The sequence below is a fragment of the Synchiropus splendidus genome, chromosome 1 (genome assembly GCF_027744825.2).
Source record: "Synchiropus splendidus isolate RoL2022-P1 chromosome 1, RoL_Sspl_1.0, whole genome shotgun sequence".
Classification (NCBI taxonomy): domain Eukaryota; kingdom Metazoa; phylum Chordata; class Actinopteri; order Syngnathiformes; family Callionymidae; genus Synchiropus; species Synchiropus splendidus.
In genome coordinates, this window is record NC_071334.1 from 50,200,740 (window position 1) to 50,217,891 (window position 17,152).

Genomic DNA, 17,152 nt, shown 5'->3' on the forward strand with positions numbered 1-17,152 from the left:
CTTTTCAAGAAGGCATTTGCAAATCCCGGACCTTTCCAAGTGGACATAGGTATCAAGCATCTGTGTCTGCCTGCTGTCTTGATGCTGCTTCAACTTTAATTTTCAGTATTGATTTTCCATAGTTCTGCCACAGAAAAATAGAACTTAGTCCTAATTTTGCAGTGGATCTGGGAGATCTTGCATCAACTCTTTTTGCGACACAGCAAAAACACAAAAAAAAATGTAGTGCCTCATATTGGATTTGGTGTGAGTTAAGGTTGATGTTCATCCATCAGTGTTCCAGGGCTTCAAAGGTATGATGGTTAGGATTCAGAGATGTCAACACGTGTGCCGATATTGATTCCCGGTCAGGGGACTCCGGGGATCACAATTCTTGTATCTTGAACCACACAAGTTGTTGTTGGGCGTTTCCTACTGATTTTCTTGTTGAATATGTGCTTGTGTTTTGCCAGGGCGACCGTGGCTCTACAGGGGAAAGAGGGATGAAGGGAATCAAGGGGGACTTTGGTGACCCTGGAGCACCAGGTCAAGCTGTGAGTGTCACTGGTTGACTTTGTCATTACAGCACTTTCACGCATGTCAGTACTTTGAAACCTCTGTCGGGATTTCAGGGCCGGCCAGGGGTCAAGGGTGAAGCTGGTCTGACAGTAAGCATCATTCTCTCCTGCTGTCCTCTTGTTTGGTGGTTGTCACTGCCGCTCACTGTCTCCTCATGTCACTTTCAGCGGGAGGACATCATTCGTCTGATCAAGGAGATCTGCGGTACAAAGCCTCAGCTTCACTCAGACTGCTGTTATTTTGAAAGAATGGCATCAAATGTTTTTACAGCCAACTGATTTAGTCATGGGATGTCATTCCAGGATGTGGGATCAAATGTAAGGAGAGGCCAATGGAACTGGTGTTTGTCATCGACAGCTCAGAAAGTGTGGGTCCGGAGAACTTTGAGATCATCAAAGACTTTGTAAACGCCCTGGTGGATCGGGTTACTGTGGGCCGCAACGCCACCCGGATTGGCCTGGTCCTGTACAGCCTGGAAGTTCGGCTGGTGTTTAACTTGGCTCGCTACATGAACAAGCAGGACATCAAGCAGGCGATCAGGACCATCCCGTACATGGGAGAGGGCACCCACACGGGCACGGCTATCCGCAAGGCCACCCAGGAGGCCTTCTTCAGCTCCCGTGCGGGTGTGAGCAAAGTGGCCATTGTTATCACCGACGGACAGACGGACAAGAGGGAGCCGGTGAAGCTGGACATCGCCGTAAGAGAAGCGCATGCAGCCAACATCGAGATGTTTGCGCTTGGTATTGTGAACTCCTCCGATCCGACCCAAGCAGAGTTTCTCAGAGAGCTGAATCTCATCGCCTCGGACCCAGATGCAGAACACATGTTCCTCATTGATGACTTCAACACCCTGCCAGGTGAACATCAGCCTTTGAGGGTTCGGATGAAATGTTCTGAATGCCATCATTGAAGTGACAGTTCAGTTCAATTGTAAAAAAGGGGTGAGCTAATACAAGTTACACAGGGCAACAGATTGGTCCTCGCAGGGGAACTGCAGAGCTCTCATAGTACTGCTGAGTTGGAGGAAGAAACCAACTGAAGCAGTGCTTCCCGCTCCTTTTAATCATCTGTGCACACGGAAGAAAAACGTTTGTGTCTACATTTGGCACGTGGGAACATGGGCTCCAATACAGGTCAAGGCCACAGTTCAGAAGCTGAGAATTTGGCGAGAGTCGTAATATCTACACGTTTACCGCTGGTCTGTCAGGATTGGATTATTAGCACTTGGAGCGAAGGGAGCCTTTGCTGACTTCATGGGGTATGCATTGTAGATGATGCCCAAACTGTCCGTGCATCAGCAGCTGTACATCTGGACACCACTGGCGCATTAACCAGAGTGAAAACTTCCTGTCCAGCAACTGCTATGGGACCAGCTGTTTTGAGTGTGAATCCCACCTACAACTGGACCTGCTTTCCTTGTGCTCTCCTGTAATTTACTGCAAAATTTACTGAGCCATGATAGCTGACACGGTACAGCTGGACTGCAGTAAATTCTACCCAGTGTTCCAAGGGACAATTGATCCAACTGGAATAGAGCGTTACACATGAATTGAATCACTAGAATGTGGTGTAGACTAACCTCACCAAAATAAGACAGGAAATAAACAACTGAACATTCAGTCTAACAGAACAAAAAACAAACATTCATGTATGATGGTGGACATGCTTCCTCTTCATATGAACGCTCTCTGACTGAATTATTTCTCTCCTCTGTAGCCCTTGAGTCCAAGTTGGTGAGTCAGTTCTGTGAGGAAGACAGGAAATAAACAACTGAACATTCAGTCTAACAGAACAAAAAACAAACATTGACGTATGATGGTGGACATGCTTCCTCTTCATATGAACGCTCTCTGACTGAATTATTTCTCTCCTCTGCAGCCCTTGAGTCCAAGTTGGTGAGTCAGTTCTGTGAGGACGAGAATGGGGCACTGATATACAACAAGGGATCAAACAACTACAACGGTCACAGCAGCAACAGGAACGGTGTCAGCGGCAACTACGCGACCGGCGGTTACGACTACCGTCCTCTGACCGAGCAGGAAAAACTCAATGTTGGACAGACTGGAGTGAGCAGCACCAGCACTCGGGTCACCACTGGACAAGTACGAAACATAAAATATGAGCTCCTCAAAACATATTTTTCATCGAAACACGCAACATTTGGATTTGTAATTACAGGTGGGTGGAGGGCAGCTGGACTACAGAGAGACAGTGAGCCGAGGAAGCGAGCGTGGGGACACGTTTAACCGCTACACAGATGACCTCACACCTACCTCTGACAGGAGCTCGTCCTCGGGCGGGCGTGTCTCCACCTCATCGTCCTCATCAACGAATATAACATTGATTTCAAAAGTACAGACTGTTCCTGTGAGGCCACCTCTGCCTAAAGGTGACGGCAAAACATTGGGTTCTTATTTGAGTTGGACAATCTAATTCAGCCTTCTGGGTTGGGTCTGGGTTTCTGACCTCTTGTTTAGAATTAATAATAAAACAATGGATAATTGAATAGAATAGCCTCCGTATAGGAGCCATCTATCACCAGGTTAGCTTTTACAACAACACTACAAATCCCTGCTGACACTGCTCCTTTGTTCCTGCAAAAGAAGGAAGGGCTGGTTTAGCTCACACCAGCTCCTCTCCTCTGTAGCTCGGCACGGCAGGAGAGGGGAGCGACTACTCGACATCGCTCATGCTGAGTCTGAGAGAAAAGTCTCGTTTATTACGTCTATGGCTGTCACCGAAACAAGATTCCACTCAGCAGTCGTATATATAATGGCTAACAGGTGGAAAGAGCTTCATGAGTGAGTCGTATTTTTGAATTGAAGACACATTTAAATTTAGACGTAAAGAGGAATGAGGTGCCCCAGAACAGATGAATAATAAACACAAGCAATAGTCAATGAAACAAGGGTGTCACCACCTACACCCGCCGTGAGGAGACAAACATGTAGGGAAAACCGAAAATAGGCAAATCCAAGTCAAGCCTAGAGAACGGGGAGAACAAAAACACACTGTAAATCTCACTAGGCCCAAAGAACAGCAAGCGCTCGGTGGTGGAAGTACACACACACACAAGGGAGAAGAGAACCAGGGAAAGCAAAATGTGAGCAAACAAACACTCACCCGAGGAACACAGCTATACAGCACAAGAGAAAAAAAACTCAATACGAAGAATTAACCAAGAAGGCGGCAGAAAGCTAGCACGCACACATGATCCAAATATTATCCAAACAACGTGGGAACAATAGCACGAGAGGGAGAACTTTACCGGAAGAAGTGAAGCAACCATCTGGCGCAGCAAACTGGAACCAGGGAGCTGAAGATGGGAAGGTTGAGTAGGGGAATTGGTCCCATTTGTGTGCACTGTGGGATGGAAACAAAAAAACAACAGCCGGGGGCACAACAAAATAAAAGCACAGACACAGAACATGACATTGGGTTTGCATTTGGACAACAAATTTGCGGGCAGGTGCAGTGAGGGGGCAGTCAGAGCTAGTGCACCGAGACCCCCTCAAATCTCAATTGAGTTTTCTATATGCACAGAAGTAAGTTGCTTTTCTATTTATTTATTTATTTTTCTATACATTTTTTCTTAGATTTTTATTAAAATGTAAAATATTACAGAGGCCCCTGACTTTACTGCAGTATCCCCCTGACAACTGGGACGCAGCACTGTGGAGCAAATCCTCCAGGACGGTTGCGTGAGTGGCTCCGTTGGGCTCTGCCTTTGGGCTCTTGATTGGACCCTTACAACCGACAGGCAGGGTAATGAGGCCATGTCAATGAGAAGCAGGACGGCCAATTATTTTTGACGTCGCGTGGATGAGGTTGTGAAATCTGCTACTCGTGGAGAGTGAGACGAAGAAACAGATGTTGACCTCCACTTCCAGCTTATTAGCAGGAGCTAGCTAGTGAATCACTGTCTGTGATCTCAACCTTTCTTTCCCTCTCTTCTGTGCGACATGTTCCTGCAGAGACTGTGCCTTTGGACCCTCGCTGCAACTTGGTTCTGGATCAAGGCACGTGCCGAGATTACAGCATCCGCTGGTATTACGACAAACAGGCCAACGCTTGCGCCCAGTTCTGGTACGGTGGCTGCGACGGTAACGCGAACAGATATGACACAGAGGAGGAGTGCAAGAGGACGTGTGTAATCACTTGAAGCACAGGTACTGACACCCTCACAGCTGCTCCATAACAAGATGCTGATGTCATAAGGTGATAGAAAACACCCCAATGAATAGGGTGCTAAGGTATTAATTTGAAAAAGCCCACTTCAAACGCTCAAAGCCCTCTGCCGCCTTCCGAGCTCCACACATAAGTTATGATAAGTGAACCTGTCTCGCACCAGCAAGTAGTCCAAATTAATTGTGAAGCCAGTCTGTTATATTTGACAGGTTCAACCTCATTTTCAGAGAATTCAGTGAATGCCTGGGAAGAGTGTGCCGCAGTGGAGGACGGCTGAGAGGATGGGAAACAGAAGGAGAGAGCAGAGAGGACATAGAAATGAGAGATGAAAACCAGCAGTTTGTCAAAGAATAGCTGGAGCAGCGAGCCCAGTGGCCTTATATGAACTCTAGTTTTTGTTGTATGTGTATAAGGGATGTATATGGATTTTTACAGGCTAAAGAGTGGCATGCTGCCAAAATATTGAGCCTCATCACATCAAACCGATGAAATCTCAGGCGTTTTATTGACATTAAAGAGCTCAAAATGCACTGTTTACAGCCGCGTGTCCACAGCTCCGCCAACAGAGCCGATATCCTGGAGGAGAGGAGTCAAGAAGCGCTTTAATGTCAATAAAAGATGTGAGGATTTGATTATTCCAGTTCAGAACATTGCCCAGTTTCTTCATGAGTCAGTCTCCATGCTGGAGCCCGTTCTCCAAACTAGTTTAGAAGTGATCCTCATGCATTTTTGAGACTGGTGCACCACTGACCTTTCTACGGTGCAGACAGCACCACTGCACCCGCGGCTTGTAGACCGGTGCAGCTTATGGATGAACAAGATCTATTTTCCTTCTTAAATTTAGTGGGTGGGACTAATATTCCGGTGCTCTCTATAGTACAGTATTTATGGTAGTTTAATTTAATTTAGTTAAAAAAAAGGATTTTTAATTCAGCAGATTTGCATTGCTCTGCTTATTATTATTATCATTATTATTTTTATTATTATTATTATTATTACTATTATTATTATTACTACTACTACTGGTAATAGTAGTGTTAAAGCAGTGACCATCTAAAAAACTTTTTTTTTCTGGGCTTAAGTTCTGGCAAGGTTGAACTGCGGAGATATTTTGCCAATTTTGCTAGATTAGTGATTTGAACTTGAGGATGACAAGCGGTGCAGAACTGCCTGATGACACTGCACCACATGCCAACTTCACAGATTTCTCACCGCGAGACAGTCGCAGTCAGTGAAAATCTACAGCTTTATATCGGGCGTCGTCTTGAGAAGACACTCAGGCTGATTGAGTTACTCATTTACTCCTGACTTGAAGAACTTTAGCACAAAATTGCGACATCGTTCTTCCACAGTGTGTCCTCAATTGCGATAACAAAACACAATCATCCTAAATAGTTTCCCTGCATCCGGAAACTACAGACAGGTCCAGTCAAGACCAAATCCTGCCAGGCAAAGTCATGTATCCACATTAGACAGACTCTGGCAGACATCAGGGTTCAGATCCTGGAGCATGAAATCCATGAAATCTGGCAGTGGCACTGTTGATGTGGCGTCACCAACCCTATGATGGTAAGATATTGCTGGGAGAATTTCAGGAATCATTTCAGCTGCCTGATCTGACCCAAACACCCATCCGCACGGCTCAACCTAATAAGGAGATGGGCGGGGTAAATTCATCTAGAGGCGGAGCAAACGCAGTGTGATGTTACATTGTGCTTTGCTCTCGTAACGTCTTGGTCATGAGATTATTTTTGAGGAAGAAATTTCTTCAACATAGAGCATGATCCTGATGACTTAGAAACTGCTTACATGGGGCTGACTCTGACTGAATCCTACAGCTTTTCATTGCGGATACGGTGCTTGTTTACTTGGCGCCTCCATCTGGGCCAGTCTCACCAGAGACAGCTGTAGAGCAAAAGTAGAACACAGGTTCCAACTGAATTTCCACCAAACGGCCACTATCAGCTCCAGCTTTTGACTACCGATAACAATATGTTTTGTAGGTCACGCTTTAGATTAGGAAACATTTATTACCATAAATAAACTACTTACATGTATAATAGTTATTCTATTGATAAAGTGTTACCGTATTGTAAATAGTTTGCAATAATCGCTCGGAGACACTGGCAACCTTTGACATGCTCAGTGTACAGGTCGCCACCTAAGGACCATGTGACAATATAAGCCAGGCCAGTTATGACCTGCGGCACCGGCTCTCCGTAAACATGGATTTAGTAGGAGTGGATTTTCTCAGCTCCAGTGCACAGAATGGGTCCTCTGCAGCTGGGTAGCTTTCTGGGTAGCAACGTTGTCTATGACATTGGTAAGTTGTCGTGGATTCTCTGAATTCTTCCATGGGTTTGTCCAGATCTTTAGTCTGACTCTCTTAGTCGCAAGATCATTACAGCTTGTGGTTCCAGTGTAATTTTAAGTCAAAAAGATCAGTTTCAGTTTCATAATAATAATAATAATAATAATAATAATAATAATTTAATAGCTGACTGACTTGGAATCCCATTCTAGTCAACTGCAGGACACGTCTGACCCACAACATCATTTCTTTATTATTATTATATGTGTCAGTTAAAACACTTCAAGTTCCATATTGCACAGCAACAGTTTAAGATGCCTGTGTGAATCATTTTTCATTCTGTTCTTTCAGAAGACTAAGTGAAAACCAGCCAAATCTTTTGCTGGGTTAATGGTACCACTGCAACTCAGGAATACAGATGAGCGCTCCACCTGCCCTCTCACACTCAAACATGGGACGTGCTCCTTCGTCATCAGCAAATGTCCACGTGTGCATGCGCACACTCAGACACATGGATAGACTGTATGAGCGACACTACTGACACATTTCAGGAACCTGTTGATGTGACGTCCAAAGTCTTCGCCTGTGTAACCACTGAAGCCTTTCATCCCTTATATTGTTCTTGTGTATATTAACCGACTGAGGATGCGCCTCTTGAATGGAACTATGTACAGGATCGTGTTCAGTAAGACGCCATTGTGCTGACTGTATACACACCTTATATGCAAACCAACATTTTTAATAAACCAAACAAATTAAAAACTGCGATTAGAATTTTTCATTTGATGTTGCTTTTGATGAAAAGTTGCTGAGGCATGTGTTAAGAAGCAGCCCCTAGTTTCTGACAGGCTTCTTCTGAAGGAGTTCATTTCCCCAGTCAAGGGTCGGAGGTGTGAAAAGTCCACACCTTGGGCTCGAAGGTTGGGGTCAGTTACCATGCAGACTAATCCAAGCCATGGAGAGACTGCATTCGCATGGCTGCCATTTGACATTTGTGTTAATATCAACCTGAAAAACGCTACGAGTACAGCGCCTTGTCAAGTCTGAGTTGTGTACTTCCTGTTTAAAGGAAGTAAAAGTGCTGTTTCAAAATAAAGGTATGCAACCAATGAAGCGGTGCCAATTCAACTGCCAAAGAGCACTTAGCGGGTTTCACACTATGGGTTCTGTCTCGGGGGGGGCTGTGACAAAATGTGGCGTTTCACAGCCAAAACTAAACAAGGAAGAGTGTTGTCATGTTTGTTTTACGAGAAAATAGTGGAAACAAGCTGTGTAACTGAGCGACATGACTGATCCACGCTGCTCTCACAACACGTTGAACACAGTGAGAGAAATTACCGATGATCGAGAAGGTTTCCTCCTCGCTGTCCTTATGCAGTCAGCTGCAAGATCACAGCAGTAAAAACAGTGACTATACCAAGAGCAATCAGACCCTTTACTGCCCAGCATCTATCATGTTTGTGCGTAGTCGCGCTGTGCACGTAGTTTCCGGCATCTAGCGCCGACTCGCCTGAGGCGAGAAGCTCACCCACTGTGGAGAGTTTCCTGAGACAAGGTGCAGCTCTCCAGCCGGGATCAAGTTCGCGGCCAAAACCCGACTCGCTTTTGTTCGCATTTCAGACTTTTGAGCCGAACACACTTTCGAGACAGAGCGCACAGTGTGGAACCCCAGTTACCATGAAATCCTCAACCATGGCTTGCTGCAGCGTCCTTGCTGAAGAATTGCTGTTGATCATTGAATACGGTGGTGTGTGACTGAACTCTGCGCAGAATTGGAATAAACCACATTTTAACAACATATGTCGAGGAGGCACACTTTTAAGTGTCCTCTCAAGTAAAGTGCTGGTATTCAAAAACTGCGCGTACACTCCACCTCAGGCACAACCATAATCCCTGAACTATATAATCTTATATAAAATGTTTTTCCATGCTTCTTAATGATGAGAGAACTCTGGTACTCCTTGGAAAAGGGCCACGTGTGGAGGGGGCGCCGCTACTCGGCCTCACAGTGACAAACATTGGCATATGGAAGACAAGGTAACACCAACTCTGGGAGTCTTCTGTTTTAGGTTGAGTTCAACCCCTTGTTGCAACTCAGCAAATATAACCGCAATAAACCCATAACACCCGGTAAATGCTCCTTTTCACGCAGTGGTGGTCGGACACTGTTTCATCAACCCTGCAATACTGTTTCATGATACCATATCTACCCAGCACTGCCATCTGCGGCAAACACTTTGAATTGAGCTTTCTAATCTTCATTTTGATCAATCATAGTAAGAAAATGAAAATATTGTGTTTTTTTTTCCCTTCTAAGCTCATTGAAGCTTATTCAGTCGCATCCATTCAAAGCAAAGTGGTGGGAGGATTGCTCTCGTCCAGGGACGTTCCTCAAGTAAATCTACGAAGACGGCCAGTCACTTGAGTGAAAACCCAGGCATGGTTTACGAAAATAAATTCTTAAAATTAAGTGGGGTTTTTTTTACATTATTACCGCAATTTGCTTCTGCAATGTTGACACTTTGTGGTGTTTTATTTATGCAAGATCCTGTGTGAATTTCATGACGGCAGTGATACGGACGGATCAAGTTTAAGCAACTGACAACTTGCACCTACTTGAGGAAGAAGTCTTCTTCATGATTCATGGCTTCATCAAAAATGACTGAATGTCATTCGCGTGCTTGAGGGTGACACATAAAGTCAGGTTAACACAGTCAATAGTTTTGTGAAACTCATCAAAGGCGGCAGTATTTCAGCAGCAAACTAATTGTCATGTTCAGTTCAAAAGTGAGTTGAAGAAGAAGGAACACTGCTGAGCAGCTCATCCACCAGTGGCCTGCTGAACTGCGCGTGTGCGTGTGTGTGCGCTGCCTGTCGCTCTCACCTGTTTCACTGCAGCTGCTGCTGCTGCTCCATTTTAAACACAATGGTCATGATATAATGTTGTCAGAGATTGGATCTGACGTCCCATTCTCTTTCCACGATACAGAGTAAGGGCAAATAAATACACATGGTAGAGCGATGACAGTTGCTGCTGCAAGTATTATGTTCACCACTTCTCATGAATGAAGATTTGGTGCTAGATCTTTTATAGACTCCTATCATTGTGCTTAATAATTGAAATGTTTGGATCCTGGTGCAGGCACCAGATCTTATTTTGGGGTGGTCAGGGACACAACAATTCCACCCACAAAATCTCTTTTTCTCAGCCTTTATAACCTAGCAGGAAACAGAAGTTAGAGATGAAGCCAGGGTCCAAGGACCCCAGCTAAAAGCTCCATTTGTCCGAATCATACAACATTATTTTTTAAGCTTCCAGCAGTGATGATAGTAAATACCCTTTTTCGTAATATGCTTGGTTCTATTTGTGGGTTTTGACAGCATTGTCCCCTCTGTAACCGGATACTCCCGGAGCTGAATCACGGTGGCAGACCAATCCCCACCAGCCAGTTGCTTCTTTCAGTCTGTGTCAGCAGCTGTCGAGCAGCTCTGTGATTCGGTCCAGTCAGATTCCTGTGCCGTTTGAACAGGAGGGGGGCAGCGTCTCTATATTTAGACAGGGACAGGATTAAATTGCAGTCTTCACACTGGCAGTCTTTCCTTTGCCCTGCCTTTTCCGTTCAGGACCCACTGCCCACAGGACCTGTGGCCCACCACTGCTTCCTCTCACTTGACCCCTCTTCTTCTACCTTCTGTTTCCCCTCCTGATACAATGGACCCAAACGCCATCAAGGAGGAGCTGCGCCTGTTTCAGAGCACACTGCTCCAGGACGGACTGAAGGAGCTGCTGAATGAGAACAAGTTTGTGGACTGCACTCTGAAAGTGGGCGACCGCAGCTTCCCCTGCCATCGGCTGATCATGGCGGCCTGCAGTCCCTACTTCAGAGAGATCTTCTTCACTGAAGATGGGAAGGAGGTGGAGAACACCAAAGAGGTGGTCCTGGAGGACGTCAACCCATCCATCCTGGACATGATCGTGCAGTATCTCTACTCCGCTGAGATCGACCTGACTGACGACAATGTGCAAGACATCATAGCGGTGGCTAATAGGTTCCAGATCCCATCAGTCTTCACCGTCTGTGTCAACTATCTTCAGAAGAGGCTCTCCGCATCCAACTGCATGGCCATCTTCAGGCTAGGCCTGGTCCTTAACTGTCCCAGGCTGGCAGTGGCTGGCCGAAACTTCATCGCAGACCGCTTTGAGCTGCTCCACAAAGACGAGGAGTTCCTCAAGCTCGCGGCCCATGAGCTGTTCGCCATCATCGGAGGGGACTCCCTCAACGTGGAGAAGGAGGAGCTGGTGTTTGAGGCGGTCATGAAATGGGTTCGCTACGACAAGGACAAGCGCATCAAGCTCCTGAAGGATGCGTTTGACTGCGTCCGCTTCCGCCTGCTGCCAGAGAAGTACTTCAAGGAACGAGTGGAGACCGATGACATCATCAAGTCGGATCCAGAGCTTCAAAAGACCATCCAAGTTGTCAGGGACGCCTTCAAGGGCAAGCTGCCAGAGAAACCTCCAAAAAAGGAGGGCGAGGAGGACAAGGAAGGAGACGGCTTATTCCCCGGCTGCCTGAATGACAACCGCAGACATGGCATGTACACGCGCGACTTTATCCTGATGATCAATGACACGGCAGCGGTGGCTTATGACGCCAACGAGAACGAGTGCTTCCTGGCCGCCATGTCTGAGCAAGTGCCACGGAACCATGTCAGCATGGCGTCCCAGAAAAACCAGCTCTACATCATCGGAGGACTCTTTGTGGACGAGGAGAACAAAGACACGCCGCTGCAGTGCTACTTCTATCAGGTGAGAAGGGTTTGTCTTTTAATTTCCTGAGCTCAGACTTGGGTTTGTTTGAGCTTTTATGTGATATCAAGAAGGGATAAATTGAGCAATATATGATGGGAAATAATGCTCTGAGCTACAGCATCGGTTAACCTTCTCCAAGAATTGCGGACCAGCACTTCCTGGCCTCTAAAGAGCAAAATGGAACTTCAGCAAAGTACTGTCTGTCTACAGCAGGACTTTTACCAAGCCTTTTATGGCAATGTCACCATCTTTAAAATGTTACATACAGCCTGAAACAGACCAGTCCTCTGTCTTTCTATGATTCCCTTCATCTGTATTGTCGCTACGCATGGATGCAATAACAACAAGTACTACCTGCTAAAAAGTGCAACCTGGAGAAGAAAACAATACAGTTTCAACATCTCAGTTTTCCAACGTTCACTGACAATTCCTTACCCAAGATATGGCGAGTCACCAAGGCCAGGTATGTATGAGATTCTCTCTCCACTCTGGCATCAGAAAATACCAGGATCCCACGACCAGTGCTGGCTGAAGTGTCTATTTGGAAATGTTTTCTTGTCTTACTTGACCCAGGAACTCAGCAAAGTCTAAAGTTTGTCATCTGATTCATCGAAGTGAACAAGAATCACTATGTTCAGGTCTGACACTCACATGTACATTTGTATTTTTCCAGTTGGACCCTCTTACCTCTGACTGGATTGCCTTGCCTCCCATGCCGTCTCCAAGATGCCTCTTCAACATCGGGGAGAGTGAAAACCTCCTGTTTGCGGTTGCTGGAAAGGACCTGCAGACCAACGAGTCACTGGACACCGTCATGTGCTTCGATACCGAGTCAGTCACACCCACATATTTACTCCTGTTGCTCTCCTCTTCATTCGTTTTCCATATAATATTTATAAATATCGAGAACACGGTCACTGATGTACTATTCTTTTTTCTCGCCAAAGTGATGCATAAATCAGAATCAGAAAACGTTATTAATATAAATTTTATTTTATTGAATTTTCCCGCTGTGGGACTGATACTGGCATCTAATCTATCAACAAACCAACTATCAAAGAGGGCTGAGAAATAAATGATCAATTGTATTTTCCCTTTGCTTTCTAGGAAGTTGAAGTGGAGCGAGACCAAAAAGCTTCCTCTTAAGATCCATGGACATGCTGTGGTCTCCCACAAGGGCCTCATCTACTGCATTGGAGGAAAGACAGATGACAAGTAAGTACGTGTGTGCAGCTGTTGTGCTCCATCAGCAAGACTGCAGGGCAGCATCCCAAGATATTCACTACGGGTCCTGCCGTGAATGTTGTTCTGAAAACAGCCATCGTCAGCGGCACAGTTGCCTTGTGTTCAACCGCGCAGTTTCTTTCAGAAACAAGAATGTGGTATGTTAATACTACAAACAACCACATGGAAATGTGAACTAGACAACCCTCGCATTGAAAATGAAGTTCTGAAACAAAAGCTGGAGCCAGATTGCTGTGTATTTTTGTGTGTATAAGTGAAATTAGTTAGCACTAGTTTGTTTTTTATTTATTTTATTATGTGTATTTAATTTTATGTATTTTTTATTTAACTCTCTCTCTCTCTCTCTCTCTCTCTCTATATATATATATATATATATATATATATATATATATATATATATATATATATATATATATATATATATATATATAATTGAATGATATATTAACTAATTTACTAATTTAAATTAGGAATAATACATAATACACAGTGAAATTAGTCATTACTTTTAGTATTTTTTTTTTATTCAAGCTCTTGAACGACAGATAAAACTATATATCAATTAATATTAATTTTATATATCAAATGTCCTGACCTGATTTAATATACTAATGTACTAGTTTAATGCACAGCATAACATAACATATGAACTTCATATACTGTAGCAAACCCAGCAGTGTAAATGTAGTTTGACCCTGCAGAGTACTTGACAATAGCAGAAGTCACTATTGACAGGAAACAAAAGAGGAAATAGACAAAGGATCGTGAGGCTTGTATGTGGATGAAGACAATGAGCGTATAAAGATCCTCCTGCAAAACCTTCCTTTATTAAATCAAAAGTATTGTACTTTAGCATCTGAGTAAAGCGGGTCAAAAGCGTTTGAGAATAGCTAGTCTTGGCTCGCTTTTCAGTTTGTCACTTGCGATGACGCCAGTAAATTCCAGACAAGGTCGTTGATCTCCCCTATTGTCCCCGCAGCAAAGCTCTCAACAAGATGTTTGTGTACAACCACAAGCAGGCTGAGTGGAGGGAGCTGGCGGCCATGAAGACGCCCAGGTCCATGTTCGCCGCCGCCGTTCACAACGGCAAGATCATCGTGGCAGGAGGTGTCAATGAGGACGGGCTCAGTGCTTCCTGCGAAATCTACGACTTTGCCACCAACAAGTGAGAATCACACCGGATCTACCAGTTCTAAAAAGCATGGCGTCACAGAGAAAGAAGCAGGTGGCGAGACAGGAAATGGTGTTTCATTACAATCAGCCGAGAGATTGCAGCTGGCTGCAGAAGGAATTATTCAGAATTGTTGGACTGTGATATTGGTTCATATAAAACTGATTCCATCAGCATCAGAGTCTGAGAAAATGTCAAATACTGGCAAATGATTTGGATCCCATCTCGCCCAGATGGAATATTAAGAGCTGCATTTTGCATGAAAGAGGTTTCCTGGTTGTTGTTTGAGCCAGCAGCAAAATCTGTTCCTCCCTTGCTCTCAGACGGTCAGATCACATTAGATTAGACTCCTTTTATTCTTTCCACAATGCGGAAATTGAAGGCAAAGAAAATATATTAAACAAAATATTAAATATTAAAGACATAAACAAAGCAATCAACAGAATAGAAACATACATTTGGATTCCATTAGATGCCCGCTGACAACATCATAACCTAAAAAAATATACTTGCAAACAAGTAAATCGATAAATAAATCGCAATAGAATAAAAGGAACAGTGAGACGGCGCAGATGTAGATGCAGCTGTAAGATGGACTGTATCACTCCTGAAGCGAGCTCTGACCCACTGCCGAGCTGGTGATGACATCACTTGTTGTTGAAAGTTGAATTCATCATCTTTTTAAGGGAGATTCATCCAGTATAACTGCACCTTTTCTATGGAGGAAGAAGCTTATTGAATGCTTGGTTGCATGCCGTTAAAATTCATACTCATATATCGAGCCTTTTACGTTCAGCTTTGGCACCCCAAACTCTTCTTCTGTGACCTTTTCCTCCTGCTGGATCTCCTCAGGTGGGAGCCTTTTGCTGAGTTTCCTCAAGAGAGGAGCTCTGTCAATTTGGTCAGCACGGCGGGAGCCCTGTACGCTGTTGGAGGCTTCACCATGGTGGAGACGGAGAACAAGGAGGTGGCACCAACAGAGGTCACCGACGTGTGGCAGTAAGTCTTAGTGCCATATATTATTGTCCTTCTGAGGTCCAGGACTGATTTTCCTCTCTGCTCTCAGGTATGAAAGTGACAAGAAGCAGTGGAGCGGCATGCTGAGAGAGATGCGCTACGCCGCGGGCTCCTCCTGCGTCTCCATGCGCCTCAACGCTGCCAGGATGCCAAAGTTGTAGACCCTGCTGTACCTGCTTTGACAATCAACTCCCTCAATTCATCTCTGCACCAGAAACAACCTTTAAAGACTGCGTCGTCCTCCCACACGCATTTAGATTTCGGAAGCTGCTTACATAGTTTCTAATTTTCTTTTGTAAAATAAACATTTTTAATCTTCCGCTCCTTTGACGCTCGGTTGCAAACCTCAGTGCTTTCATCGTGGTCAGACACTCTGAGCAGCGAAGCTGACAGAATTGTTTATCTAAGTGCAGCAGTTTCTTGCATTCACTTTCTCAACTCTGCAGTGAAGACGACAGCATCACAAGAAAAAAAAGTTTCTTGCACTTAAGGGTGGCAGCTGTGCATATCACACATTTCTAGAGACATTTTAACAACTGAAGCAGTGCAATGGACAAGAAAGCCTTCAATGACTTGTAAAACTATATGAATCTCTGCAGGCAGCATGTCTGCCTTGTTCAAAATGTATTCAAAGTACAGCAAAAAAACAGCATCTTTATAAACTCATTATGGTCATTTAACTCAGTGTTACATAAATGAACATACCTTAATTTCCGGACTATAAGTTGCTACCTTTTTTCTCGCAGTCTGAACCCCGCGTCTTATACAACAACGCAGCAAATATATGGATTTTTACAGGCTAAAGAGCATCATGCTGCCAAAACCAAAGCTATGAAACAACAGGCCTTTTATTGACCTTAAAGCGCTCAAAATGCACTGTTTTCAGCAGCATGTCCACAGCACCGCTCACAAGGCCGATCTGGACGAGCGCAGATGAGAAGCAGCAGCTGAGACCGGCTGTGGTGTCAGAAATTCAAATGCGGGGGTTAAAACAGCGTAATTTGGGTGCTTTAATGTCAATAACAGATGGGAGGAGTAGATGATTCCAGCTCAGAACATTGCCCAGTTTGTTTCATGAGTCAGTCTCTTTGCTGGAGCACGTTTTCAAAAGTAGTTCCTCATGCATTTTTAAGCATGATGCACCACTGACCTTTCTACGGTGCAGACTGAACCACTGTACCCGCGGTTTATAGACCACTGCGGCTTATGGATGAACAAGATCTATTTTCCTTCTAAAATTTAGACTAAAATTTAGGCTACTATTCCGGTGCGCTCTATAAGACCGCAAAGCAATCACGAACAGTGACTGAAAAATAAGTAATATATTATTATTACTATTCATTAGATTAGGGTATGGTGGAAGTTATTGCATGCATTTTTTAAAATGTGTTTTTTCTTGACCCAGGTCAACCTCCAATCTTGATTGAAAACCCACTAAACTAATAAAAAACTAATAAAAAGTATTTTAAATCAATTAAAACTAGTCATCCAACTCTAACAACTGGCTGAAACTAAGTGAATTTGAAGGACAAAAATCCAAACCTAAATTTAAACAAAAACTAATGAAGAAATCAAAACGACTATAACCTGCGCGATGCAGTCAGTGGAGGGACGTTACCCCACCCAACCACCCAAGTGTGCGTAAAGGTTGGCTGCTCCATGTTTATTGCTTATTCAACTGTTGTAATGCGTCGCAATATCACATTAGGCAGGATGATCGTAATGGAATGGTGAGAGCACTGAAGATTCACAGCCCTGGAGAACACAGGGTCAGGTGAGCTGCAAGGCTCGCTGTGACCTCACAACTGGGCGTCTCATGGACACGCCGGTCCAAACATCACTTACCGCT

The 17,152-nt window shown here is 44.5% G+C and overlaps 2 protein-coding genes across 2 annotated transcripts in view; both read left to right on the top strand.

Annotated features, from left to right (window-relative positions):
• The window catches only part of LOC128769274 (collagen alpha-1(XXVIII) chain-like), a 34,645-nt gene extending 26,978 nt beyond the window's left edge, over nt 1-7,667 (top strand). The window contains exons 29-36 of the mRNA XM_053882850.1: nt 453-533; nt 612-647; nt 726-762; nt 861-1,418; nt 2,440-2,663; nt 2,740-2,950; nt 4,536-4,730; nt 7,412-7,667. Coding sequence (XP_053738825.1) covers nt 453-533; nt 612-647; nt 726-762; nt 861-1,418; nt 2,440-2,663; nt 2,740-2,950; nt 4,536-4,723 — 1,335 coding nt within the window. The 3' untranslated portion in view covers nt 4,724-4,730; nt 7,412-7,667. The remainder of the gene's footprint in view (nt 1-452; nt 534-611; nt 648-725; nt 763-860; nt 1,419-2,439; nt 2,664-2,739; nt 2,951-4,535; nt 4,731-7,411) is intronic.
• A 2,999-nt stretch (nt 7,668-10,666) lies between these two features.
• On the top strand, nt 10,667-15,674 carry klhl41b (kelch-like family member 41b). Its single transcript, XM_053884364.1, has 6 exons — nt 10,667-11,867; nt 12,544-12,701; nt 12,978-13,085; nt 14,095-14,280; nt 15,139-15,285; nt 15,353-15,674. The coding sequence occupies exons 1-6, from the start codon at nt 10,773-10,775 to the stop codon at nt 15,462-15,464; spliced, it is 1,806 nt and encodes a 601-aa protein (XP_053740339.1). The 5' UTR covers nt 10,667-10,772; the 3' UTR covers nt 15,465-15,674.
• The last annotated feature ends 1,478 nt before the right edge of the window (nt 15,675-17,152 follow it).